Here is a 27,495-nt window from a genome sequence, read left to right on the forward strand (position 1 = left end):
GCAAGATTAGTGTATTATATTTCTTTTGTACAATTTTAGAGTGAAAAAAAAAGGAAAGGAGCACCATGCAAAAGTTTGGGCACCCCAAGAGATTTGAGCTCTCAGATAACTTTTACCAAGGTCTCAGACCTTAATTAGCTTGTTAGGGCTAGGGCTTGTTCACAATCATTGTTAGGACAGGCCAGGTTATGCAAATTTCAAAGCTTTATAAATACCCTGACTCCTCAAACCTTGTCCCAACAATCAGCAGCCATGGGCTCCTCAAAGCAGCTGCCTAGCACTCTGGAAATTAAAATATTTGATGCCCACAAAGCAGGAGAAGGCTATAAGATAGCAAAGCGTTTTCAGGTAGCCATTTTCTCAGTTTGTGATGTAATTAAGAAATGGCAATTAACAGGAACGGTGGAGGTCAAGTTGAGGTCTGGAAGACCAAGGAAGCTTTCTGACAGAACTGCTCGTAGGATTGCCAGAAAGGCAAATCAAAACCCCCGTCTGACTGCAAAAGACCTTCAGGAAGATTTAGTAGACTCTGGAGTGGGGGTGCACTGTTCTACTGTGCAGCGACACCTGCACAAATATGACCTTTATGGAACAGTCATCAGAAGAAAACCTTTCCTGCGTCCTCACCAGAAAATTCAGTGTCTGTTGCAAACGAACATCTAAACAAGCCTGGTGCATTTTGGAAACAAGTCCTGTGAACTGATGAAGTTAAAATAGAACTTTTTGGCCACAATGAGCAAAGATGTGTTTGGAGAAAAAAGGGTGCAGAATTTCATGAAAAGAACACCTCTCCAACTGTTAAACACGGGGGTGAACCGATCATGCTTTAGGCTTGCGTTGCAGCCAGTGGCACGGGGAACATTTCACTGGTAGAGGGAAGAATGAATTCAATTAAGTACCAGCAAATTCTGGAAGCAAACATCACACCGTCTGTAAAAAAGCTGAAGGTGAAAAGAGGATGGCTTCTACAACAGGATAATGATCCTAAACACACCTCAAAATCTACAATGGACTACCTCAAGAGGCGCAAGCTGAAGGTTTTGCCATGGTCCTCACAGTCCCCTGACCTAAATATCATTGAAAATCCGTGGATAGACCTCAAAAGAGAAGTGCATGCAAGATGGCCCAAGAATCTCACAGAACTAAAAGCCTTCTGCAAGGAAGAATGGGTGAAAATCCCCCAAACAAGAATTGAAAGACTCTTAGCTGGCTACAGAAAGAGTTTACAAGCTGTGATACTTGCCAGAGAGGGTGTTACTAAGTACTGATCATGCAGGGTGCCCAAACTTTTGCCCTTTCCCTTTTTTGTTATTTTGAAACTATAAAAGATGGAAATAAAAAAAGTAATCTTGCTTAAAATATTAAAAGAAATGTGTCATCTTTAACTTTATGCCTTTTGGAAATCAGGTCATCTTTTACTCGTTAAGCTATTCACAGTAACAGAAATTTTGACCGGGGTGCCCAAACTTTTGCATGCCACTGTCACCACATACAACCCTGAGATACAATTTCTTGCAGGCAATTACAGTAAATACAAGAAACATAATAGAATCAATGAAAGACTACACCAACAGGACAGGCAGCCAATGTGCAAAATAAAAACACTGTGCAAATACCAAAAGAAAATAATAATAAATAAACAACAAATATCAAGAACATGAGAGGAACACACCATGAAAGCGAGTCCTGTTCAGTGGGAACAGTTCAGTGATAGGCTAAATGAAGTTGAGTAAGATTATCCCCTCTGGTTCAAGAGCATCATGGGTTGAGTGGTGATAACTGTTCCTGAACCTGGTGGTGTGTTTCCTGAATCTCCTATATCTTCTTTCTGATGGCAACAATGAGAAGAGGACATGGCCTGAATGGTGGGTGGGAGTCCTTGATGATTAATGCTGCTTTTCTGCAACAGCACTCTGACTAGATGGGCTCAATGGTGAGGAGGGCTTTACCAGTGAACTGGGCAGGATTCTCCATTGGCACTGGTGTTTCCATATCGGTACACAATGCAACTATTCAATATACTGTTCGACTCACATCTATAGAAGTTCGTCGTTTTTACATCATGCCAAATCTTTGCAAATCTCTAAGAAAGTAGAGGCGCTACTGTGCTTTCTTTGTAATGACACTTGCATGCTGGACTCTGGACAGATCCTCTAAAATGATAAAACACTGAGGAATTTTAAAGTTGCTGACCCTCTCCACCTCTGATCCTCCAGTGAGGACTGGTTTATGGATCTTCAGTTTCCTCCTCCTGAAGCTCCTTGGTCTTGCTGACATTGAGTAAGAGGTTGTTGTTGTGGTACTACTCAGCCAGATTTTCAATCTCCCTCCTACATGTTGATTCTTAATTTGTCCAACCACAGTGGGGTTGTTAGCAAACTTAAATATGCCTTTGAGGGTCTGCCTAGCCTCACAGTCATAAGTATAAACTCAGTAGAGAAGGGGGAAACACACAGCCTTATAGTGCTCCTGTGCTGATGGAGATTGTGGACATGTTGCTGCCAATCTGAACTGACTAAGGTCTGCAAGTGAGGAAATCAAGGATGCAGTAACATGAGGCATTGAGGCCTAGGATTTGAAGCTTATTGGTTCATCTAGGACTTCTGGTTAGGTAAGACTCTGAAAAAAGTTGTCAATGACTGTTTTTATGAAGTCTGTAACAACTGGTGTGTATTCATTTAGATCCTCTGATGAGTTCCTAAATGGCCCAATCTACTGACTCGAAACAATCCTGTAGCCTCTTAGCCTCCTGCAACCCACCTCTTTGTTGTCCTTATCTCTGCAGCCTTGCTCTTTATCCTCTGTCTGTATTGGGTAGGAGGAGGACACCAAAGTGATATTTCCTGAAATGTGGTCGAGACATGGAATGGTAGGCATTCTAAATTATAGTATAACAGTGGTCAAGTATGTTGGGATGTCTGCCCTGACAGGTGATATGTTGAGGATAATTGGGCAGAGATTTCTTCAAGCAAGCCTGATTGAAGTCCCCGACTATGATTTGAAAAGTGTCAAGGTAGGCTGTTTTATGTTTGCTAACCACAGCATTCTGAACACTGAGTGCTTCTTTAACATCTGCTTTTAGCAGTATGTAAACTGTGGTCAAGACCAGGGAAAAGAACTCTTGTCAAGTAGAATAGTTGTCACTTAATCATCAGATGTTCTAGGTCAGGGAACAACAGTGTGGTAAGACTGCTGAATTCGAGTACCACAAAGAGTTTATCATGAAACACAAACCTGCACCTTTTGCTTTCTCCAAATTAGCAGTCCAGTTTATCCTGTGTATTGAGAAACCTTCAAGTCTTACCAGCATATCCTGAGTGAGCTACATTTCTGTGAAACACAGAACATTGCAAATCCTCATTTCCTGACAATAAAACAATCTTGTCCTTAGGTCCTCAATCTCATTTTCCAGTGTACATTTGCTAACAAGATACTGGGTAGAGGAAGTTCAATCATTAGTGTCTCAGCCTGGCTTTGAGTCCTCCCCTCCTCTCTCTTTTTCAACCATGGTGATGTACCATCATCCGCTTAAAGGTGCTGTACCTGCGCACTTGAGAAGCACGTCCACCAACTCCTTCAGAAGACCGTGAAATTACTAGTTCATAATGAAAATTCAATAGTACGTTGCTTAAAGGGAAATTACAGGTGGCAGAATGCAGTGAGAGTGATTCAGAAGAATATTTAGAAGTTTTGCAAGTAGTCTGCAATCCGTCACCATGATTCACCAGCACCACCTTTAACTGACCAATTCTAATTTCTAAAAGGATCCAGAGAGGTGATGCATTTGATACAATGCAATGAATAATAGTGCCCTAGGGAGCAAAGGAAAAAGAGAAACTTTGATGAACAACAGTAAATATCCAAAAAGGCAGCAGCAAAGCAGGATAATTTGGTTAAGAAGCCATATACCTGCATTCTAATGAAGACAAGACAGCCAGGTTATGCTATAACTTTATGCAAAACTAGTTAGACCATAAGTGGAATACTACGTATAGCTCTATTCATCAGACTTCAGAAAGCAATGTAGCAGATGCAAAGGATGTTCATCAGGATGTTGCCTACAATGGAATCTTTCAGTTATAAGGCGAGAATGAGTTTGTTTACTTTGGAGTAAAGGAGGCAATAAAGGGGAGGGGGGAGAACCTTACTGAGACAAGAGAGAAACAGACCAGTAGAATGCAGGAGATTTTTCCTATAAAGCAGGGGTCCATGGACCCCTCAGATAATGATAAGGCTCATTGGCATAAAAAAGGTTGGGAACCCCTGCTATGAGGATGGTTGGAATCTGCAGTGCTCTGCCTAAGTGCCCAAGGAATGATGGGGGCTGAAATTCTCACAACATTTAAATATATAGACAGGCGCTTGAATACTCAAGGCATAAAAGTGTTACGTGCTAGAAAAAGTGATCGTATTGACAAGTACATGACAGCAAGCAAGAACACAGTGGGCTGAAGTGCTTGTTTCTGAGCTATCAGACTCAGAACTTTAATAAACATCTTAAACATTTAGTTAGAGGTGGCTGTAAAAGGAAAACATGGCTATTCAGTGCCAACTGCAGGGCAACTTCTAACTATCATGGCTTTTCTTTCCCTGAGATGGCTTTGAATGAAGTCGCTGACACCAACTCTAATCAGGGAGCATGGTAAGCACCTTCCTTAAACTTATTGAGTATTATTCATGCAGTTAATGCACAAGTTCCAAAGGCAACACAAGTGAATGTCTACAGGTCAGCAACCCATATTTTGTATAACAAGGTAAATTATTTTGCTTTTTCACCCTGTGCATAGAGCTGGTCACACCTCCTTAGCTGTTCAGCAAGCCAAAAATTGTAATCACCAAAAACCTACTCCAACTTTTGGTGCCAGGAAAGTATGAATGGAAGCAACTTCGTCATCCAAATTAAATTGCACTATGTTGTAGCCACTAAAATCCAGAGACTTTAAAAATAAAGTTGGTTGTGAAAGTTTACTGATGATTGAGACACAAAGGAATCTTAAGCTTACAAACTGAAAAACAAGCCTGATTATATTTTCCAAACTTTTTGTTTTTGTCCATTTAGTAAGGTTTTCCAAGCAGACAGAATAGCAATGCAATGACTCCCTTGCATATCCAATTCAGTTAACTTGGGTGTGTTCAAGGTCACGCTGCCCACAGCTACTTCTGGCTTAATGAAATCTCCATTATGATAAATGTTAACAAAAAAGGTTACCTGATGCACTCAAGATGGAAGAGGTGTAGAAGAAATGTACAAGGCTGAGAACAGAGTCCACATGGGAGCATGAATGAATAATGCCATTGGCAATAAGCCACATGACTTCACTGCTATGTAACAATAACCAAAACTTAAAAAAGTAGTGGATACAGCCCAGTCCGTCACAGGAAAACCCTCCCCCCCCCCCCACCCCCACAACACTGAGCACATCTACAAAATGCACTGCCACAACAGCATCATCATCAAGGACCCCACCACCCAGGGCATGCTCACTTCTTGCTGCTGTCATCAGGAAGGAGGTACAGGAGCCTTAGGTCCCACACCACCAGGCTCTTCACTGAACTGGCTCCTGAACCAGTGTAGATAACTTCACTCACCTCAACACTGAGCTGATTCCATAACCTACCGATTCACTGACAAGGACTCCACAACTCATGTCCTCAGTATCATTTATTATTACTTTAAATTTGTATTTGCATAGTTTGTCTGCTTTTTCACATTGGTTATTTGTCTGTCTTTGTGCATTGGTTTTTGTTTATTCTATTGTATTTCTTTGTGAATGACTGCAAGGAAATGAATTTCAGTGTAATATATGGTGACATAGGCAGCATGTACTTTGATAAATTTACTTTTGAACTTTGAAGCAGTGCACATAGCTTGTGTTTAACTTATCTACTCACCTTATTTCTTGGGGGTGGGGGGGAGAAACAATGCTTAGATTAGGAAGTTACTGTAGTTGTAAACCTTAGATGGAGGGATTCAGTAATTAAAAAATGCATGATGTTGGAAGTTGGAATGCAACATACATTTTCTGGATAGGAAATGCTTTTATTCAAACTACTTTGTTTGGCTGAGTAATATACCATTAACCAGTTTCCCCATAGTCAGATGCTGGTGGATCAACCCAGAGTAAAAAAAAACTCCCAACAACCAAACAAAAATCACCAGAACTTCCTGTGGATTTGAATTCTTTTCAAGTCTCTTGAGAGGAGATGCTGAATGTTATAAAATCTCCACTCACTTTATCTTATAATTTCTGCAACTACTTTAGTACGTTATTAAGACACAGACCGTAACTTCACAGAATATCCTTCAAGCTGCTTTAGCAATGGGATTGGCGATTCAGATAATAGCTGACGATTCCTCAGCTATTGACAATGGAGCAAAGGATTCTTTCTGCACTTTATGGTAAGCCTAGTTGTAAACTAGGCAAATAGCACACTGAACCGTCACTGGCAATTATTATCTTCACTGTACTATCGCTGCAGACAATGAGACTTCAATAAATGTCAGGTGAAGTACACAGTAAAAAAAAACCTGGATGACAGAGCAATAAGTTTGCAGCACACACACCCATTTTAAATTGAATTATAATTCACCATCTTTTGGTGTCCACTGTATTTCAACTAAGGGGTAATTATGTGCTCAAACCTGCGGACATGGATCTTTCACATGCAGTGGTCTTCAACGGTATAACTTCTGAATACAAATAAATAGTGCCTATTAAATTGACAGCAGTTTGAGCAGATGCTGGAAGCACTGATCATGCCAGAAATTTTTTTCACTGTTTCTTCATGTGAATTTAGTGATAATAATCATTTATTTATTTTAAGCATAACTAAAGTTATAAGATTAAAGAGTTACATTGGTTCACTTTGGATTCGATAAGGTGAATAGGTAGGGGAGGGGAAGAGGAAGGAGAAAGGGAAAGGAATGGATCAGATGGCCATTTGATGTATTTTAGGAAAGGGATGCATTTTTACCTCGGGGAATAGCTTCAGCCTTTAGTCAAGATTAGCATGTAAATGGAATCACAAGAAGAACGGAGGATCTTGGAATTATGGTTAAAAATGGCAGGCTGGGAGTGGTTGATAGAATTAAGGATTAATTAGGCTGAAAACATAAGGCCTCTTTTACATATTTTCCAAAAGGCTATCCAAGACTAAACTCATTAGTTTAGAATATGCTCCAACAGTAATCCCATACCATGGCTTAAAATGGCTGCTTTGAGCCATTTCAAGTAATATATTTCAACCAGACTGGTAACAACATCATATACTTGAGTTGTTACATAATTAATTGTAATGACTTAAAAGCTAAATCATCATCATGGGGTCCATGGAATATGAACAGCCACATGGAATCTGGTTACATTCAACTCACTGACATTAAAATGCTTTAACTAACACATGTCGCTTCTCGGCCTTTTGGCTAAGATCAAGTGTAGTTTCTGTTCTTATCAGACCAGAAGGCGGAGGAGAAGAGTTCGCGCTGACGCAGGGGTGGATCCTAATGCTGATTGGCCTCCAATCTAACACCCCATACCAGCGACAACAGCAGTGAGGAAGAAGATGGCAGCAGCGAGCAGTGCATCGGCTCGAGGCCCGGGTATCAAGAACACTGTCAGGCTGACAGTGCGAGACCGGAACGGGGGCACCAGCTTCACCCGAGAGACCTTCATCCGGAAGGTCTTGATGGAATGCTGCGGATTTACGCCCGACAACATCTACTGCGTTCAGGACTTCGCAGGTTTCTTCGATGTCACTTTCCGGCAGGCTGCAGGGTGGCAGAAGCTGTACCAGCAGCTTCAGCTGAAGGAGACAGAGGCGCCGCTGTCGCTGCTGAAAGCACAGGCCCTCTTTGCAACGGATACCCAACAGGAACGGACAATCACGGTACATATGTTCAACCCGCACGTGCCAGTGGTAGATGTCCTTACATTCCTCGCTCGGTATGTGGAGAGCGTAGGAACACCAGCGGACGTGAAGGATGGACCGGGAATCTGGACCAGCAAACGGCAGGTCAAGGTGAAGCTGAGGTTGGATTCCAACGGCGACGTCATCCACCACCCCCCCCCCCCGTCTTCGCCATCGGAGGGAACCGAGGGTACACGGTGTACGCAGGGCAACCCAGGGTGTGCCGAAACTGCGGCAAGGCAGGGCACATCGCAGCCCAGTGCAGGGTGGTGATGTGCAAGAACTGTAAAACCAAAGGCCACCTGACCAAAGACTGCACGCAGGCCAAGTCCTGCAATCTTTGCGGACAGGCTGGCCACCTGTACAGAGCCTGCCCGAGGTGTGGGGGCACCTACGCACAGGCAACCAGGGGAGGTGCTGGCCCTGAAAGGGCCCAGGCAGTTCCCGATGTACCCGCCAGCGCTGCAGACGAGGCACCCGATAGGACAGGTGACGAAACCAGGGAGGAAGGTGCAGGCACCCCAAGACCTGCCACCCCACTGCAGACCCTCCAGGACCAGGCAAATGACGAGCAGGAGTCCATGGAGGAGGGGAGAGCTGAGGTGGAAACCGAATGGAAGGTCGTGAAACGCAAAAAGACCCAAAAGGCGGCAGCCAAGCGACAGAAGGCGAAGCAACGCAAGAAAAGAGCAGGGAACCACACAGCCTCTGGTACCCTGTCCTCTTCAGAGGAGGAAGGAGTTGGGGGAGGCCAGCAGCCCCGGCGGAAGAAGCGGCTGGCAGAACAGGGGGAGAGGAGGAGAGAGGAGGGAGAAAGTCTGTTGGCCACCCCCCAAGTACAGGAGGCGGAGAGCAGCAGACGCACAGAGCTCCGGGAATCCGGGAGCAGAGCCACGGCTGGCACCCAGCAGCCTGAAGGGGAAGCAGCCCAGGAAGTCAACAACCCCCCGGGCCCAGAACCAGAACGGACATACCCGGAGGAATACTACCAGCAGTACCTGAGCCCACAGAAGGTGGAAAACTTCACAAAGGCGGTGGGAATGAAGGCTCAGGATGGCAAGGTTGAGGACGGAGAGCAGCCAAAATAAAAGACAATGATGGCAGACCTTAAATTGGCGTGCTTGAATGTGCGAAGTTTGAAGAGTACTAGGTGATGCGTCAGCACGCTCCAGTACCTGGACACTGTAAAGACCGACGTGACCTTCCTCCAGGAGTGCGGACTACCACATCTCCGTAACTACCGGAGGTGGTCACGGTGGTGGAAAAAAGGTTTGTCTGTGTGGTCGGGGGGCAACGATTGTCGCGCTTCCGGCCTGGGGATTCTGCTGCGGGGAGGCAACTTCTCAATCACCCAAGTTAAAGAGGTGGTTGCGGGGCACCTCCTGGTAGCAGACGTCAAATACCAGGGCACTCCGCTCCGGCTGATCAACGTGTACGCCTCCCCCGTGCGGAGCAAGCGGCTGGCCATCTTCGAGCAGCTCCCACAGCTGCTGGTGACGTCCCAGCCGGTCGTTCTGGCCGGAGACTTCAACTGCACCATTGATACTGCTGGAGGACCCGGCAGCACCAACGGCAGGCTGGACAGTACCTCTAGACTCCTGAGGGAAACGGTGAAGACAGACAAGCTGCGCGACGCCTTTGGCACCCCCACAGGTGGAGCACAGCCGCAAGCCACCTGGACACGATCGGACGGCTCAGCCCGCTCCCGGATCGACTTCCTCTTCCTGTCTGAGTCCCTCACAGTCAGGTCCACCGACGTCACGCCGCTGTTCTTCTCTGACCACTGCCTTCTGAGAGCCACCTGTCTCTTACGGGAGGACCAGAAGGCAGGCAGGGGGACTTGGAAGCTGAATGTAAAGCTGCTGACCCCAGAGAACATCGAGGAACTAGAGAGGGAGTACACAGGTTGCAGAACCTTGAAAGCCTTCTTTGATTCCCCGGTTCACTGGTGGGAAACCAAGGAGAACATTAAGAGGTTCTTCATCCGCAAGGGTATCCAGAAGGCAAGGCAGGAGCAGAGGGAACTGCGTAAACTCCAGACAGAGTTGCAGCAACTTCTCCTTCTGCAGTCGAAGGGGGTGGATGTCAGGGAGGAATTGCGAGAGGTGAAGGGCCGGCAAGCCCAGCACCTCGCCGCCGAATCCTCCAAGATCATCTTCCGATCAAGGGTCCAAACCGTGGAGCAGGACGAGACGTGCTCACGCTTCTTCTTCCAAAAGGTGCACAGGGGGAGCTCTGATCCACAACCTTAAGGAAGAGGATGGCTCAGTCGCGTCCTCGCAGACCGACATACTGAGGATCTGCAAGTCCTTCTATGCCAGTCTGTACGACGAAAAGGCCACAGAATCCACAGCCTCCCGCAACTTCCTGTCGTCTATCATGCAGGTCTTAGACGACGGCAAGCAGGAGAGTCTGGATCAGCCACTGACCCTGGACGAGCTGACTGCTCCATCCGTTCCTTTGGGTCGGGTAAGACTCCCGGAAGCGACGGCTTACCGGCTGAGTTGTACTCGGCTCTGTGAAACTGGATGGGCCCAGACCTGCTGGAGGTGTACAACGCTATGCTTCTGGCCGGCAGTATGTCTGAGTCCATGAGGAAGGGCATCATCACCCTCATCTACAAGCAGAAGGGGGAAAGGGAAGACATTAGAAATTGGAGACCCATCTCTCTCCTGAATGTGGATTACAAGGTCCTGTCCAAGGCTATCACCAACAGGGTCAAGTCTGCTCTGGGACAGGTAATCCACCCAGACAAAACCTGTGCTGTACTGGGCAGGAAGATCTCAGACAGCCTTGCGCTGCTGAGGGACACCATTGCCTACGTGCAGGACAGGGGGGTGGACGCCTGCCTGGTCAGCTGGGACCAGGAGAAAGCCTTCGACAGGATATCACACACGTACATGGCGGACGTGCTCTCCAAAATGGGATTTGGGGAGGGAATCCGGAATTGGATTAGACTGCTCTACACAGACATCCGTAGTGCAGTGCAGGTCAACGGGTGGGAAACAGACAGCTTCCCCATCAGGTCTGGAGTAAGGCAGGGCTGTCCCCTCTCCCCTACCTTGTTTGTCTGCTGCATAGAACCCTTTGCGGAAGCCATCAGGAGGGATGAGGGCATAAGAGGGGTGACGCTGCCAGGCAGTGGAGGGACCCAAGTGAAAACCTCCCTGTACATGGACGACGTCACCGTCTTCTGCTCTGATCAGAGGTCAGTTCGCAGGTTGATTGGCACCTGCAAACAGTTCGAGCTAGCGTCGGGGGCCAGGGTCAACCGCACGAAGAGCGAAGCCATGCTCTTCGGCAACTGGCCCGACTGATCCAGCGTCCCCTTCACCATCAGGTCTGACCACGTGAAGGTGTTGGGGATCTGGTTCGGAGGGGCTGAGGCGTGCAACAAGAACTGGCAGGAGCGGACTGCCAAGGTGAAACAGAGACTGGGACTGTGGGGAGGGCGCTCCCTGTCGATAACGGGCAAGAACCTGGTCATCAGGTGTGAGGTGCTCTCAGGGCTGCTGTACTTGGCGCAGGTCTGGCCCGTCCCCCGCTCCTACAGCTCAGAAATCACCCGAGCTGTCTTCAGATTCGTCTGGGGATCCATGATGGAGCGGGTGAGTTGGACCGTCATGCACAAGTCCCTGGACAACGGGGGCAAGAACATCCCCAATGTCATCCTCACCCTGATGGCCAGCTTCGTATGTGGCTGCATCAGGTTGTGTGTAGAGCCCAGGTATGTGGGCACCAAGTACCACTATGTGCCCAGGTTCTACTTGTCGCCCTGGCTACGAAGGATGGGTCTGGCCCCACTCCCGCGCAACGCCCCAGTCAGCTGGTCGCTGCCGGCATACCTGTCCTACGTAGCAAAGTTCTTCCAGGAGAACGCCTTTGACCACAGGGCCATCAGGCAGTGGTCGGCACGTAGTGTCCTGCAGGCACTGCAGGAGAAGGACGTGATGGACATAGTGGGGTGGTTCCCTGAGCAGACTGTCCAGTTCATCTGGCAAAATGCCTCATCGCCAGATCTCACCAACAGGCACTAAGACCTCGCCTGGCTGGCGGTGAGAGGGGCCCTCCCAGTCAGAGCCCTCCTGTACGCCCGGAACGTCATCTCCGCACCCCATTGCCCACGGGAGGACTGCAGTGAGGAGGAGTCTGTGACCCACCTCTTTGTACACTGCCAGTTCGCAAAGAGGGTGTGGAGGAGGATGGACGGGCTAGTGTCACGTTTTATCCCCAGTAGCTGCGTAACAGAGGACTCTCTGATCTACGGGCTGTTCCCGGGGACGCACACGGAGATCAACATCCGGTGCTGCTGGCAGATCATCAACTCGGTGAAAGACGCTCTTTGGTCGGCCCGAAACTTGATGATCTACCAGCACATGGAGATATCCGTGGGAGAATGCTGCCGACTGGCACATTCTCGGCTGCAGGAGTACGTGCTGAGGGACGCACTGAAACTCGGTGCAGCCACCGCAAGGGCCCGGTGGGGAAGGACCACAGTATAGGTTTCTCCACCCGTGGGAGTGGGAGGGGTAGGGGGGGCAGGGAGTATACCCCTCAACAATGATATGCTAAGCTGAACTACTGGAGTGCCACGTGGGTGGCTATAAATATGGATATTTACTGAGTATAATGGAAATGTATGTAAAGGATGAAAAGTTATTGAATGGTTTATTGTATATATTTATTTTTGAATAAAGTATATTTTGAAATAAAAAAACTAACACATGTAAATTCAGCTTAGATTGTTGCAGGATTTTATTTATGGGACATTGAGTAGGAGCTTAAATGGTCAGGTGACGTTTCATAGATGACACTATTGTGCTATTTACCAAGCTGTTGACTGAATTTTGATGCCTAAATTACTAGTACAGATTGCCCAGACTAAGATTTCATTCCCTGGGAAATAAAAGATTGATGGTTGACCTGTTAGAAGGATACAGATCATAAGGCTCATAAATTGGGAGCACAGTCAGACCCAGGAAAGAGGTGCTAAAAACAAGATGGCATAAGTTTTAAGACCAGAGGTGAGAGATTCAAAAGGAACATCAGCAGCAGCTTCTTCACACAAAAGCTGACGTACATCAGCAACGTTACCGTCTAAATAGGAAAGGTTTAGAGGGTAATGGGCCAAATGCTGGCAGATGGGACTAGCTCACTGGGGAAGGACAGATTGGGCCAAAGTCTCTATGGCTGACTTCTGGCCATCTGTAACCACAAGGGGTTTAAGCAGCAAGGTTAGAGAGCAATGACAAATAGAGCTTACTTACATATTCCTTCACATTTTTGGTCTTGATAGCTTTATAAGATGCATATGCAGGATACAAAGTACCAAACGCAAGCCTGTTTCCAATATAAAAAAGGAAAATTTAAGTAGTGCTATTTAAGTAGTAAGGAACAATATAACAAAGCAGGAAATTACCAACCTCTTACACTAAGAAATGTAGGGAAATGATTGGAATCTAATGTTCCAAAAGCAATATGAATTTACAAACGGAAATTAATGTCTAACTGGGGTTCTCTAGGAATGTAACTTGTTTAACAGATAAAGTGGAAACTAGTGAATATAAATGCTTTTTGAAGTTCTATATAATTTTGATTAGGCCCTACACAGGAGCTTAGTTAATATATACAGCTCATGGAATTAGGGGAGTGGGGGAATGTATTGACATGCATTGCAAAAAGAGGAATGAATGGACTCTACTCAGTTTGGCGGTATGGATTTGTGGGGCACAGAGTGGTTGGTCTTGGGCCCCAGTCATTCATGATCTATAGAGCAGGAGTTCCCAACCTGGGGTCCAGGGTAAGGGGGGAGGGGGGTTGTGTGTGTGTATACACAGACACACACACAGATTATATATATATATATATACACACACACATACACACACATATATAAAAAAGGTTGGGAACCACTCATCTATAGTAACTGGGCCAAGGAGATCAAATGACAGTTGTAAGTTTGGTAACAAAATTAAATTAGACGAGTATAAAAGATACAAGTGGGCAATATGGACATGTTAATTGAGTAGGTGAGAACATGATAAATGGAAAATAATAGAGGAAAATGTGCATTAATGGGTAACCTCACATGACAGGAAAGCAGATTATTTGTTAGATGGTGAGAGATTGGATAATTTCGAAGAGACAAACGTACTCATACGGAAGTCACCGAGGATCAACATGCAGATACAGCAAGCGATTAGGAGGGTAAATAATAGAGAATTGTTTATCAGGAGGGTACCTGATTATAGAAGGAAACATTATATTTACTGGGGCCTTGGTGAAATCACACTCAAAGCACAATTTCAGTCACCTTATAAAAGAAACTCAGTTGCCATAACAAGCACTGCGAAGATTCACTAAGCGGATTTCAGAGATGGCAGGTTTGCCAAATGAGAGGCAGAGGACACTGGACCTGCATTCTTAAGAGTCAAGGGATGTCTTCAAAATTGAAATTCCTAGGGGCTTGACAAACAGGATTTTTTCAAGATGGGGCACAATTTGAGAATTAAATGTGGGGAGAGACAGAGGAATCTTTGGGATTTTTTCCATCCATGACTGCTGTGGAAAAAAAAAGTGTATTCATTTGAAACAGATTAATAGATTTTTGAGCAATAATGGTAATCAATGAATATGGTGACAGTACTGGAAATGGTACTCAGGTTAAAAAACATCAGTCATGATTTTGATGAATAGCAAAACAGACACCAATCCTCAAATTAAGAACACAGCATCATAATGAAAAGTCCCTACCAAATGCTTAAAACACTGATTGTCTATTATCAGATGGAAACATAATCACCCTTATCTGAATAGTAAGTATAAACAAACTGAACTCTGCCACAGATGTGTAGTTTAGATACAATTGTAAATCTGGACTTAAAAAAATAAGATCACCTGAATCTTGTCATAATAAAGCATAACATCAGATTAACCCTTAATCAACTTCTTATATTGGAAGATCAACTGCTCAAAAGGCTCTTTGTCAACAAGTGGTTGTAGAAGAACAGGTCTGGTGTAAGGTACATTAAAGTTTCTGGTATTAAACAGGTTTGAGTGAATGTTTACTTAAAGGGCGCATTTGTAGTCTCAGAATTCTGCACTCCTAACAAAATGTCAAACCCAGTGACAATTAGTTCATCACTGTGCTGCGTGGATGCAAAAAATGCTAGTATGCTCAAAACTGACAGCATTAGAAAAACAAACTAGGTCAAACAACTGCTTAGCTTGGCTTATGTAAACCAGTTTGCTTTCTTGTGGTTTGCTGTCAGAGAGTTCCCATTCCCTATTTTGGGACAATAATTTCCTCATTTGGCTAGACACCACTCCCCCCCCCCTTTAAAACTCGTGCAAGGAACTCTAAGGCCTAGAAAATCCTGTTAGATCCAACTTGCCCCTTAAAAAAAAACCACTTCATACCAACTCAAAAATGACAACAGCTCAATTCCAACTGTTGAAAATAACAACAGTTGCAATTCCTCATGCTGAGAAGCTCTCGGGTTTCTTTAAATAGTAAAACCCACAAGCATGGAACAGCCAACAAGACATGCCAAAGCCTTGAAATAGGCATATCCACTTCACTTTGACAGCCACCTGAAGGAAACCAGGAAAATTAACTAAACTACTGATAGGAGAGCTCAAGATTCAGTTAAAAGGGCATAACATCAGGACTACAAGCTTCAGTTTATACCTTTTTTGGTTTTGTTCACTATTTCCATCAAAACCAATCTAGAAATGCGGCAACAAAAGAGCAAAAGTGGATCTCTTGCCGTCTGTGGGCCCCTATTTCAATCTCACCATGATGAGCAACCCCAGATACCTGCCTACAGGCAAACAACTGTAAACTGATAAGATACCTTTTACATTGAAAATTTTAAAGCAATCTGCTTGGTCGAATGAAATGACAAATTCACTTGCCCCGTCACTTCTGTACCACCCACTAGCTCACAAAACAAACCTCCCTCACACCCAAATGTGCACCTTTCTCTGGTTTCTCCATTCCACACAACCCCGCCACCACAGGCTCCAGGAATTTAGCTTGTCCAGTTGACCTTTTTCCTAGACTTCAACCTGATCTCATACAAACCAAATTGTTTGCACTATTAGCATGTTATCTAGACTCCTCTGATGTTGTTCCTTCCTTTTCAACAGTTATCACTCCACTCTTCCAATCAAGATAAAATCCCTCAATTCCTGCAGCTTTGCAAGGACCCACTCCCATTCCTTCTTTCCAAACTCATGAATGAATAGTTGCACCCTAGCTTTGTCATAATTCCATGTTTGGAACACTTCAGTTAGGATTGCTTCAGTTTAAGCTATCCATCATGATAGAATAAAAATTCAGTTATTGTTTTTTGTATTTTAATTTGCACTTTGGTAGGCTACCCATTTTAACACATTGCATGGGAATGATATATTGGATGGATGGGAACAATATATTCAGCCACTGGTTAATCACTCAGAATTGACAGCAGCTTACCTCAACTATGTGAAGAGTAGTTAATGTTCAAATTTATTGTCATCTGACTGTATGTATATACAAATCAAACATACATGATACACCCACAAAACTTGCATTACACACAGCACATAAAACAAAATATTACGAGTAAATAATTAAAATATAATGCAAAGTGCATGTAGTGTGTAAACAGCTGCTGTCCTAATGACAAGACCTTGGTGGTGGCAGGGTATTTATTAGTCTCAAAGGCTGAGTGAAGAAGCTGTTACACTGTCTGGGTGTCCTGAATCTGATGCTTCTCTACTCCCTTCCTGATGGTAGGGGGTCAGAGAATGTGGGATAGGTGATAGGGATCCTGAACAATACTTTGGACCCTTCACATACAACTCTTACAGTAAATATCACAAATAGAGGGTGGGGGGAGGTGACAGAACAGATGGATACCCTGCTGATCCTCTTGGCAGGTTTTTGGATCTTGTGGTCTGATGCCTTGCAGCTTCCATAGCACACAATGATGCAGTCCAAAATGGCAATGACTGAAAATACCATCCCTACATTCAAAAATCTGAGGTGCAAAGGGACTCGGGTATCCTCATGCAAGATTTCCTAAAGGTTAAATTGCAGGTGGAATCGGTGATGAGAAAGACAAATGCAATGCTAGCGTTCATTTCACAAGGACTAGAATATAAAAGCAAGGATGTAATGCTGAGGCCTCACTTGGAGTATTGAGAGTAGTTTTGGGCCCCTTATTTAAGAAAAGATGTGCTGACATTGGAGAGGGTTCAGAGGAGGCTCATGAGAATGATTCTGGGAATGAAAGGCTTATAATATGAGCAGTGATGAAAGGTTCTAAGCCTACACTCACTGGAATTTAGAAGAATGGTGGTGGGGAGGGGAAATCTCATTGAAGTCTATTGAATGTTGAAAGGCCCAGATAGGAAACGTCCTCTCTACATCCACTCTTTAGTGGAGGAGTCTCGGACCAGAGTGCGCAACCTCCATTTAGAAAAGAGATTAGGAGGAATTTCTTTAGCCAGAGGGTGGCAAATCTGTGGAATTCGTTGCCACAGGTGGCTGTGGAGGCCAGGTTACTGGGTGCATTTAAGGTGGAAGTTTGATAGGTTCTTGATTAGTCAGGGCATGAAAGGTTATGGGGAGAAGACAAGAGAAGGGGGTTGAATGAGAAATGGATCAGCCATGATGAAATGATGGAGCAGACTAAGTGGGCTGAATGGACTAATTTCTGCTATGTCTTTATGGTCTTATTCCAATTAAAAATATCCAATAAAATGGGTACTTTTGCATACGAATTACCATACATTTTGATAGGGTACAGCCTTGACCCAGTGGAACTACGCCCAAAACAAGTGAATCTGCCTCCAAAAAAAAAAAAAAAATTCACACACAGATCCATACACACATTGGATTCTGTCATATTAACCACATAATTTGCCTACACACCCACACTGCTCCAAAATATCCCTTAATTAGTCTCCTCTCCCTTTGGCCTCAAACCCCTTTACTCAGAAGAATGAATTCCACATAGAAATTCTACATCAAGGTAGACTATTTAGCACATTGTCCATGCTGAGGATTTGCAAGGATCAATGAGAATCAAGAAAGGTGCGCAAGCTAAAAATCTGAAATAAGAGTAGAAAGTGCTGAAACATTCAATAGGTCAAGCACCATCTGTGAAAGGAGAAACAATTAATGCTACATATCAATGACCCTTCATGAGACATTTGCAGCATTTTTTGTTTTTACTTAAGAATACATCTAGGGTATTCAGGCCCAAGATCACTGCAAATATGGATGACTGTTGTTGACATCAATACTCTTTCCCAGTAAAAGGATAAATATCACTCAAATTTTAATCATTACATTACAGATCACAGCTCAACAAACTATTCCTTCAATAATCAAACTCAAACTTGTAGTAATTTGCAAAAATATTGCAAACCCATTAAAAAAAATCAGGGTGCTACCTGACCTGCTCACAAGCATGGCTCCAGGGTGACCAGGGATGGGAGCTCAACGTTCAGGGATATTCAATATTCAGGAGGGATAAACATGAAGGAAGGGGAGGTGGGGTGGCGTTGCTGGTTAAAGAAGAGATTAACGCAATAGAAAGGAAGGGCATAAGCCGGGAAGATGTGGAATCGATATGGGTAGAGCTGCGTAACACTAAGGGGCAGAAGACGCTGGTGGGAGTTGTGTACAGGTCACCTAACAGTAGTAATGAGGTCGGAGATGGTATTAAACAGGAAATTAGAAATGTGTGCAATAAAGGAACAGCAGTTATAATGGGTGACTTCAATCTACATGTAGATTGGGTGAACCAAATTGGTAAAGGTGCTGAGGAAGAGGATTTCTTGGAATGTATGCGGGATGGTTTTTTGAACCAACATGTCGAGGAACCAACTAGAGAGCAGGCTATTCTGGACTGGGTTTTGAGCAATGAGGAAGGGTTAATTAGCAATCTTGTCGTGAGAGGCCCCTTGGGTAAGAGTGACCATAATATGGTGGAATTCTTCATTAAGATGGAGAGTGACATCGTTAATTCAGAAACAAAGGTTCTGAGCTTAAAGAGGGGTAACTTTGAAGGTATGAGACGTGAATTAGCTAAGATAGACTGGCAAATGACACTTAAAGGATTGACGGTGGATATGCAATGGCAAGCATTTAAAGGTTGCATGGATGAACTACAACAATTGTTCATCCCAGTTTGGCAAAAGAATAAATCAAGGAAGGTAGTGCACCCGTGGCTGACAAGAGAAATTAGGGACAGTATCAATTCCAAAGAAGAAGCATACAAATTAGCCAGAGAAAGTGGCTCACTTGAGGACTGGGAGAAATTCAGAGTCCAGCAGAGGAGGACAAAGGGCTTAATTAGGAAGGGGAAAAAAGATTATGAGAGAAAACTGGCAGGGAACATGAAAATGGACTGTAAAAGCTTTTATAGGTATGTAAAAAGGAATAGACTGGTAAAGACAAATGTAGGTCCCCTGCAGACAGAAACAGGTGAATTGATTATGGGGAGCAAGGACATGGCAGACCAATTGAATAATTACTTTGGTTCTGTCTTCACTAAGGAGGACATAAATAATCTTCCAGAAATAGTAGGGGACAGAGGGTCCAGTGAGATGGAGGAACTGAGCGAAATGCATGTCAGTAGGGAAGTGGTGTTAGGTAAATTGAAGGGATTGAAGGCAGATAAATCCCCAGGGCCAGATGGTCTGCATCCGAGAGTGCTTAAGGAAGTAGCCCAAGAAATAGTGGATGCATTAGTGATAATTTTTCAAAACTCGTTAGATTCTGGACTAGTTCCTGAGGATTGGAGGGTGGCTAATGTAACTCCACTTTTTAAAAAAGGAGGGAGAGAAAAACTGGGGAATTATAGACCGGTTAGCCTAACGTCGGTGGTGGGGAAACTGCTGGAGTCAGTTATTAAGGATGTGATAACAGCACATTTGGAAAGCGGTGAAATGATCAGACAAAGTCAGCATGGATTTGTGAAAGGAAAATCATGTCTGACGAATCTCATAGAATTTTTTGAGGATGTAACTAATAGAGTGGATAGGGGAGAACCAGTGGATGTGGTATATTTGGATTTTCAAAAGGCTTTTGACAAGGTCCCACACAGGAGATTAGTGTGCAAACTTAAAACACACGGTATTGGGGGTAAGGTATTGGTGTGGGTGGAGAATTGGTTATCAGACAGGAAGCAAAGAGTGGGAATAAACGGGACCTTTTCAGAATGGCAGGTGGTGACTAGTGGGGTACCGCAAGGCTCAGTGCTGGGACCCCAGTTGTTTACAATATATATTAATGACTTGGATGAGGGAATTAAATGCAGCATCTCCAAGTTTGCGGATGACACGAAGCTGGGTGGCAGTGTTAGCTGTGAGGAGGATGCTAAGAGGATGCAGGGTGACTTGGATAGGTTGGGTGAGTGGGCAAGTTCATGGCAGATGCAATTTAATGTGGATAAATGTGAAGTTATCCACTTTGGTGGCAAAAACAGGAAAACAGATTATTATCTGAATGGTGGCCGATTAGGAAAAGGGAAGGTGCAACGAGACCTGGGTGTCATTATACACCAGTCATTGAAAGTGGGCATGCAGGTACAGCAGGTGGTGAAAAAGGTGAATGGTATGCTGGCATTTATAGCAAGAGGATTCGAGTACAGGAGCAGGGAGCTACTACTGCAGTTGTACAAGGCCTTGGTGAGACCACACCTGGAGTATTGTGTGCAGTTTTGGTCCCCTAATCTGAGGAAAGACATCCTTGCCATAGAGGGAGTACAAAGAAGGTTCACCAGATTGATTCCTGGGATGGCAGGATTTTCATATGAAGAAAGACTGGATGAACTGGGCTTGTACTCGTTGGAATTTAGAAGATTGAGGGGGGATCTGATTGAAACGTATAAGATCCTAAAGGGATTGGACAGGCTAGATGCAGGAAGATTGTTCCCGATGTTGGGGAAGTCCAGAACGAGGGGCCACAGTTTGAGGATAGAGGGGAAGCCTTTTAGGACCGACATTAGGAAAAACTTCTTCACACAGAGAGTGGTGAATCTGTGGAATTCTCTGCCACAGGAAACAGTTGAGGCCAGTTCATTGGCTATATTTAAGAGGGAGTTAGATATGGCCCTTGTGGCTATGGGGGTCAGGGGGTATGGAGGGGAAGGCTGGGGCGGGGTTCTGAGTTGGATGATCAGCCATGATCATAATAAATGGCGGTGCAGGCTCGAAGGGCCGAATGGCCTACTCCTGCACCTATTTTTCTATGTTTCTAAAACAGCTCACAGCCTACAAACATCAGGGTACAGACTGAATGCTATCCACAAATTAAGGTTTTCTGCATGCAAAAAGATTTTTAAATTACTATCTGTGGGCACAGAAATGGGATTGTGCAGATATACAACAGGTAATTGTTTAACATACAAATAACTTGGATATTGTTTGCTAACATAATCAAAGCCATCACTGTAATTGGTAAAATATCAGAAGTGGATTCTTATGTCATGCATTTAGTTTTTGCTTGAAGCAAAAAAGAAACAACTTTGCTACGGAGGGGACTGCCTTGACTTAAGTCTGTTAAGGAATATAACAGTAAGTGATTATGATACACTTAGCGTATGATAAGCTTAACATAAACTAGCACGATGTTTAAGAACACCACAGCAGTAATGCACAAAAGAAAATAACATTGCATCAATTATTTCTCCCCGCTCTAATATCCCAAAATGTGTGAAGTAATCCAACTTCTCTCTTCTGAAAGAGCTCAAAATTTAAAGAATAGCTGCATAACTATTACAGTTATGGTAAAGCAGAGTTAAGATGTCACTAGAGGGCAGCTTCTTCGAGCTCATCAGTGAAACGGCTTAATTTCTCTTCTTTAATGTCTCTTTCTTCAAGCTGGATGGGTTGTCGGAGTCTGTGACCTACAACTGCACTCAAGCAGTGGTTCTTCACACCGATGGTTCCCGCTTCCACAGCTCGTTGACCAGCTGCTTTTGATATCCCTAGGATGTGGTCTGGAAGACGCAAGCTTTCAGGGTGAGGCCCTGGGGCCAAATCGCTTCGATATCGCTGTTACCAACTGCGGCGTTGTGGGAGAACGGAACATCATTGCAACAGTGGATGAGGCTGTCGGAGGCCTTTGTACTCAGGCGATCGCACTCTTACTCTCAATGGTGGGATGAGTTTGCTGCCAATTTTCGACTTGGAGAAACTTGGAATAAAAGTGATACTGCAGACTGTAACACTGTAATCAGTGAACTGGTTTATTTTGTTGGTCTCCACTCTTGCTGTGAAATGGAGACACCTTTCCGTCCCTTGTTAGTGAGAGCATGGCCTGTTGAATTTACTGGACTTTTGCTGGACTTCAAATCATAGTTTCTCTTTGGGGTTTTTGCTTTTGCTTGCTTGGTGGGTGCAGACACTCACTGCTGAAATAAGTTGGGGGGGGGGAGCAGAGGGTTGATGCTTTGCTGCTGCTTGCTTCTGGGAAAAGGAGGGGTGCTTTGGGGTTCTAACATTTCTCTGTCATTCATTTTTTGGGTTTCTCATCTTCGTGGAGGTCCGCAAAAAGTGAAGATTTCAGATTGTACACATGTATACATTCTGATATTAAACTGAACCATTGAACTACAACTGTTCACCAATATCTCAATCAAGTGAATCGTGTACAGCATGCCTGACTGTACAAGTCATCACAGCCAAATTTGGCTTCATTCTCAATGATATTCAAATCAGAAAACAAATTATTGCAGCATGCTAACACTCTGTTTCAGTCAGCATGGGCAATTACTACTACAAAAGACGTTTTCTAGAAATTGAGTGAGGCTTCATTGTGTTGAACCAAAATTATCTGAGATACTTATTCCAGCTCCTATGCATAAAATGCTGGCGATACTGAGTAAGTCAGGAAGCATTTGTGGAAAGAGACCCAGAGTTAATGGTTGAAATCGTAAATCATTTGTCACTCCGGATCTTGTGTTTTAAATTAATTTACGAAAAGCCACAGTGAGCTGATTGTTCTCCAGTATCATACAGAGTTTTGAATGCTGTATCAAGTAGAGGCTAGAACTTTAATCACACTAGTTTCAACTATTGACAGAACCTAATTGTTGACAACACAGACTTTAAGATTCCCATCCCCAATAAAACCTTCAACAAACTGAACTAAATAAAACTGGGTGAGGCCAATTAAAAAAAAAGACTACCAGAATGAGTCTAATGTGCCTCTCCTACCCCTCAAGGAAAAAGACTGTCTGGATATCAAATTAATGCCTAACTTGCAGCTGCTGCACTTTTTAAATCCATCTGCATACAAGCAACTGGAATAATAACTTGAATAGCAGAATCACAGCACACACACAGCCCTGAAACAAGCTACTGGAGTTCAGTGCAAATAGGTGACAAACCCTAACCCTAATACCATTGTCACAAACAGGTCATGTGGAAACAAGTAGGCAGAAGAGAAAAGCAGAGTATATTTACAAAGAGACTATATTTTAGTGTTCAGAAAGATCTTTATGTCCATTTACCATACATAAAGTTATCATGCATATAAAAGGTAAAAGAAACTTGGGCCTTTAGTGTAAGAGCAATGAACAAGATCAAGGAAGTCTTGTATCTATGCAGGAGTGTCAGACATTTTAGCATGGCACATGGTCTTTGTCTCCTTACTGAATATTGTAAAGAGATCTTCAGTTACTTATAATGATGCAAGATGCAAATTTAATTAAGTTTCATTATGCAAACAAAATACAACTTTACCTCAGTCTTAAAGTTAATATCTTACTCTAAAGTGTTCTTCCTAGCTCTAAGCTGCTCCCCAATTAGGAGAAACAGCCTCCCATCTACCCTATCAAACCTCCCTCAGTACAGTGCTTCAATAATATCACCCCATTTCTTCCAAACTCAACTTTTTCTCAAAAGGCAGCCCCTTCATCTGTAGAAGGAATGTAGTAATGCACTGCACTGCCTTCAAGATAAGTGCATTTTTGTTACATAAAATCACCAAGACTAAATGCAGTCATTAGTTACATGACAAATTTGTTTTCTGTATATGAACACCTACATCCACTCAAATACAAACAAATAACAACACACTTTAATACTTTGCTTTTCTTTCTATTGTGGCAATCACTGGGTTAAGTTTTTCAAGAATGTTTCGAAAATAAAGAGATCAATAATGACTAGTTAAAACAGTGAAACGCAAGAAATGATTTGTCATAGGATTACAAATCAGAAATTGTTTTGAAAAGCCATTGGTCATAAATAAATAATTACATTTATAAGACAGAACCAGTCCTTCAAATGACAACACCTCGAAGTAACATTCATCCAGCTTTATTTAACAGCAGTAATACATTGGGATGCCAAGAACAATCAAGTTCAAAGAAAGAGCATGATCGTCACATCATATCACGCAGTACATAATGAATCAATATATTGGGAAGTTAGCTTGCTTTACTAGTAAAGTCTCATCGAGGCCTAATAAACTGCAAGTTACAGGTCTGTAGTTAGCTGGTTGCAGTAAGATAAGAAATTATGGGTTATTCTAGACATTTTCGATCCAGGACTTCAGAGCTGATTGCTACCACCTAATGTGAAAATTAGAGGCTTTAATTAAAATGGAGAAATACCAAAGATTTGCTCAGAATGAGGCCAATTAAAGAAATGGATTACCCAAATAAATTTAATATGCCCATTACATCCTCAATGAGGTGTCCTCAATATCCCACTGACTCAGTACTAATAACTAGTATGCTACACAGATAAAGGGAGCTCTTTCTGGTAAAGGTCCAACCAAAGGGGGGAGATAGGGGAGGAGGGGTGGCATTACTGGTCAGGGATACTATTACAGCTACAGAAAGGATGGGTAATGTAGCAGGATCCTCTTTTGAGTCAGTATGGGTGGAAGTCAGGAACAGGAATGGAGCAGTTACTCTATTGGGAGTATTCTATAGGCCCTCTGGTAGCAGCAGAGCTACAGAGGAGCAGATTGGGAGGCAGATTTTGGAAAGGTGCAAAAATAACAGGGTTGTTATCATGGGTGACTTTAACTTCCGTAATATTGATTGGCACCTGATTAGTTCCAAGGGTTTGGATGGGGCAGAGTTTGTTAAGTGTGTCCAGGACGGATTCCTGTCACAGTATGTTGACAGGCCAACTAGGGGGGAATACCATACCAGATCTAGTACTAGGTAACGAACTGGGTCAGGTCACAGATCTCTCAGTGGGTGAGCAACTGGGGGACAGTGAGCACTGCTCCCTGGCCTTTAGCATTATCATGGAAAAGGATAGAATCAGACAGGACAGGAAAATTTTTAATTGGGGAAGGGGAAATTATGAGGCTATAAGGCTAGAACTTGCGGGTGTGAATTGGGATGATGTTTTTGCAGGAAAATGTACTATGGACATGTGGCTGATGTTTAGAGATCTCTTGCAGGATGTTGGGGATAAATTTGTCCCGGTGAGGAAGATAAAAAATGGTAGGGTGAAGGAACCATGGGTGACAAGTGAGGTGGAAAATCTAGTCAGGTGGAAGAAGGCAGCATACATGAGGTTTAGGAAGCAAGGATCAGATGGGTTTATTGAGGAATATAGGGAAGCGAGGGGGAGGGGGAGGGGCTAACTGTTTGACTGTCACTCTAAGGCACTGGAAGTAATTTTTGGATTTCTGCTGAGTTGGAGTTGGAGATGGCACCGAGCAGCTTGTAAGTTGCTATGGTGACCGAAAGTGGCGTTATTTAATGGATACTTGATGTTATGATCTTCAGCAGGTTGTTGACACTTCAAGGACGTTTGCCTGCTTGCATTTCTTCACAGAGAGGAAGGAGGAGTTATTTGAATGACAGTTGATGCTCAGCACGATAAGATAAAATAGGAGGTCAGATGATAGACCTCAGGCACATGCTCTGGACACTGAATGAGCACTGTTGTGCCCGCAGGAAAAGCGGGTTTTGGAGGATCGATCAGGCAGATCGATCCATCACTCTTGCAGTGAAAAGAGAAAGGGGTTGACTGGTAGGGAGTTGTCCATGTGTCCACCCTCGCCTGGGGGATAGCTCCACCACAGAAAACTGGTCCCCTTTGCTAAAGTCACAGTCAGTGACTTTTAAAGGATTTCCAAGGACAACGAGAAGATCAACGGCGTCAGCTCACCTGAAGACTCAAATCTCTCCCTCTCTCTCCATCACTACTCAACTAAATACCACGAACTGAACTGAACTCATCATCATAAGACTGTATCTTTTTACCCCTAGACTTAAAGAAGCTTGGTTTTTCATATATATATATATATATATATACACACACACACACAACACACACATATATACATACACACACACACATATATATAAAAATAAAATCACTGCTAACCTATTTGATTTATCTACATTTATGTTACTGTATTGCATAGTTACAAATAAATATTAGTAGTTTATAGCAACACTGGACACCAAAGTGTTTTCCATCTCTGCTGGTTCTTTATTCCCGTCATGGGGTACATGACCATAGGCTTATACAGAAAGTCAGAAGGCATGGGATCCAGGGAAGTTTGGCCAGGTGGATTCAGAATTGGCTTACCTGCAGAAGGCAGAGGGTCATGGTGGAGGGAGTACATTCAGATTGGAGGGTTGTGACTAGTGGTGTCCCACAAGGATCTGTTCTGGGACCTCTACTTTTCGTGATTTTTATTAACGACCTGGATGTGGGGGTAGAAGGGTGGGTTGGCAAGTTTGCAGACGACACAAAGGTTGGTGGTGTTGTAGATAGTGTAGAGGATTGTCGAAGATTGCAGAGAGACATTGATAGGATGCAGAAGTGGGCTGAGAAGTGGCAGATGGAGTTCAACCTGGAGAAGTGCGAAGTGGTACACCCTGGAAGGACAAACTCCAAGGCAGAGTACAAAGTAAATGGCAGGATACTTGGTAGTGTGGAGGAGCAGAGGGCTCTGGGGGTACATGTCCACAGATCCCGGAAAGTTGCCTAACAGGTAGATAGGGTAGTTAAGAAAGCTTATGGGGTGTTAGCTTTCATAAGTCGAGGGATAGAGTTTAAGGGTTGCGATGTAATGATGCAGCTCTATAAAACTCTGGTTAGGCCACACTTGGGAGTACTGTGTCCAGTTCTGGTCGCCTCACTATAGGAAGGATGTGGAAGCATTGGAAAGGATACAGAGGAGATTTACCAGGATGCTGCCTGGTTTAGAGAGTATGCATTATGATCAGAGATTAAGGGAGCTAGGGCTTTTCTCTTTGGAGAGGAGGAGGATGAGAGGAGACATGATAGAGGTGTACAAGATACAAACGTTTGTATAAAGAGGAATATATAGAGTGGATAGCCAGCACCTCTTCCCCAGGGCACCACTGCTCAATACAAGAGGACATGGCTTTAAGGTAAGGGGTGGGAAGTTCGAGGGGGATATTAGAGGAAGGTTTTTTTACTCAGAGAGTGGTTGGTGCATGGAATGCACTGCCTGAGTCAGTGGTGGAGGCAGATATACTAGTGAAGTTTAAGAGACTACTAGACAGGTATATGGAGGAATTTAAAGTGGGGGGGGGGTATATGGGAGGCAGGGTTTGAGGGTTGGCACAACATTGTGGG

At 44.0% G+C, this 27,495-nt stretch overlaps 1 protein-coding gene and 1 pseudogene across 3 annotated transcripts in view; one reads left to right on the top strand and one right to left on the bottom strand.

Moving 5' to 3' along the window:
* LOC140201849 (receptor expression-enhancing protein 1-like) overlaps positions 1–27,495 on the bottom strand; it is a 67,099-nt gene that overhangs the window by 27,863 nt on the left and 11,741 nt on the right. For 2 of the 3 annotated variants that reach the window (XM_072266573.1, XM_072266572.1), the window contains exon 2: positions 13,176–13,248. The exons of the other annotated variant lie outside the window; for it this stretch is intronic. Coding sequence is in view for 1 of the 2 variants with exons in the window: in XM_072266572.1 (XP_072122673.1) it covers positions 13,176–13,248 (73 nt within the window). In the remaining variant the exon portion in view is untranslated. The remainder of the gene's footprint in view (positions 1–13,175; positions 13,249–27,495) is intronic. 3 annotated transcript variants of the gene reach the window in all.
* LOC140202366 (U2 spliceosomal RNA) lies at positions 7,404–7,535 on the top strand (annotated as a pseudogene).

This window comes from Mobula birostris, chromosome 8 (assembly GCF_030028105.1).
Source record: "Mobula birostris isolate sMobBir1 chromosome 8, sMobBir1.hap1, whole genome shotgun sequence".
NCBI lineage: Eukaryota > Metazoa > Chordata > Chondrichthyes > Myliobatiformes > Myliobatidae > Mobula > Mobula birostris.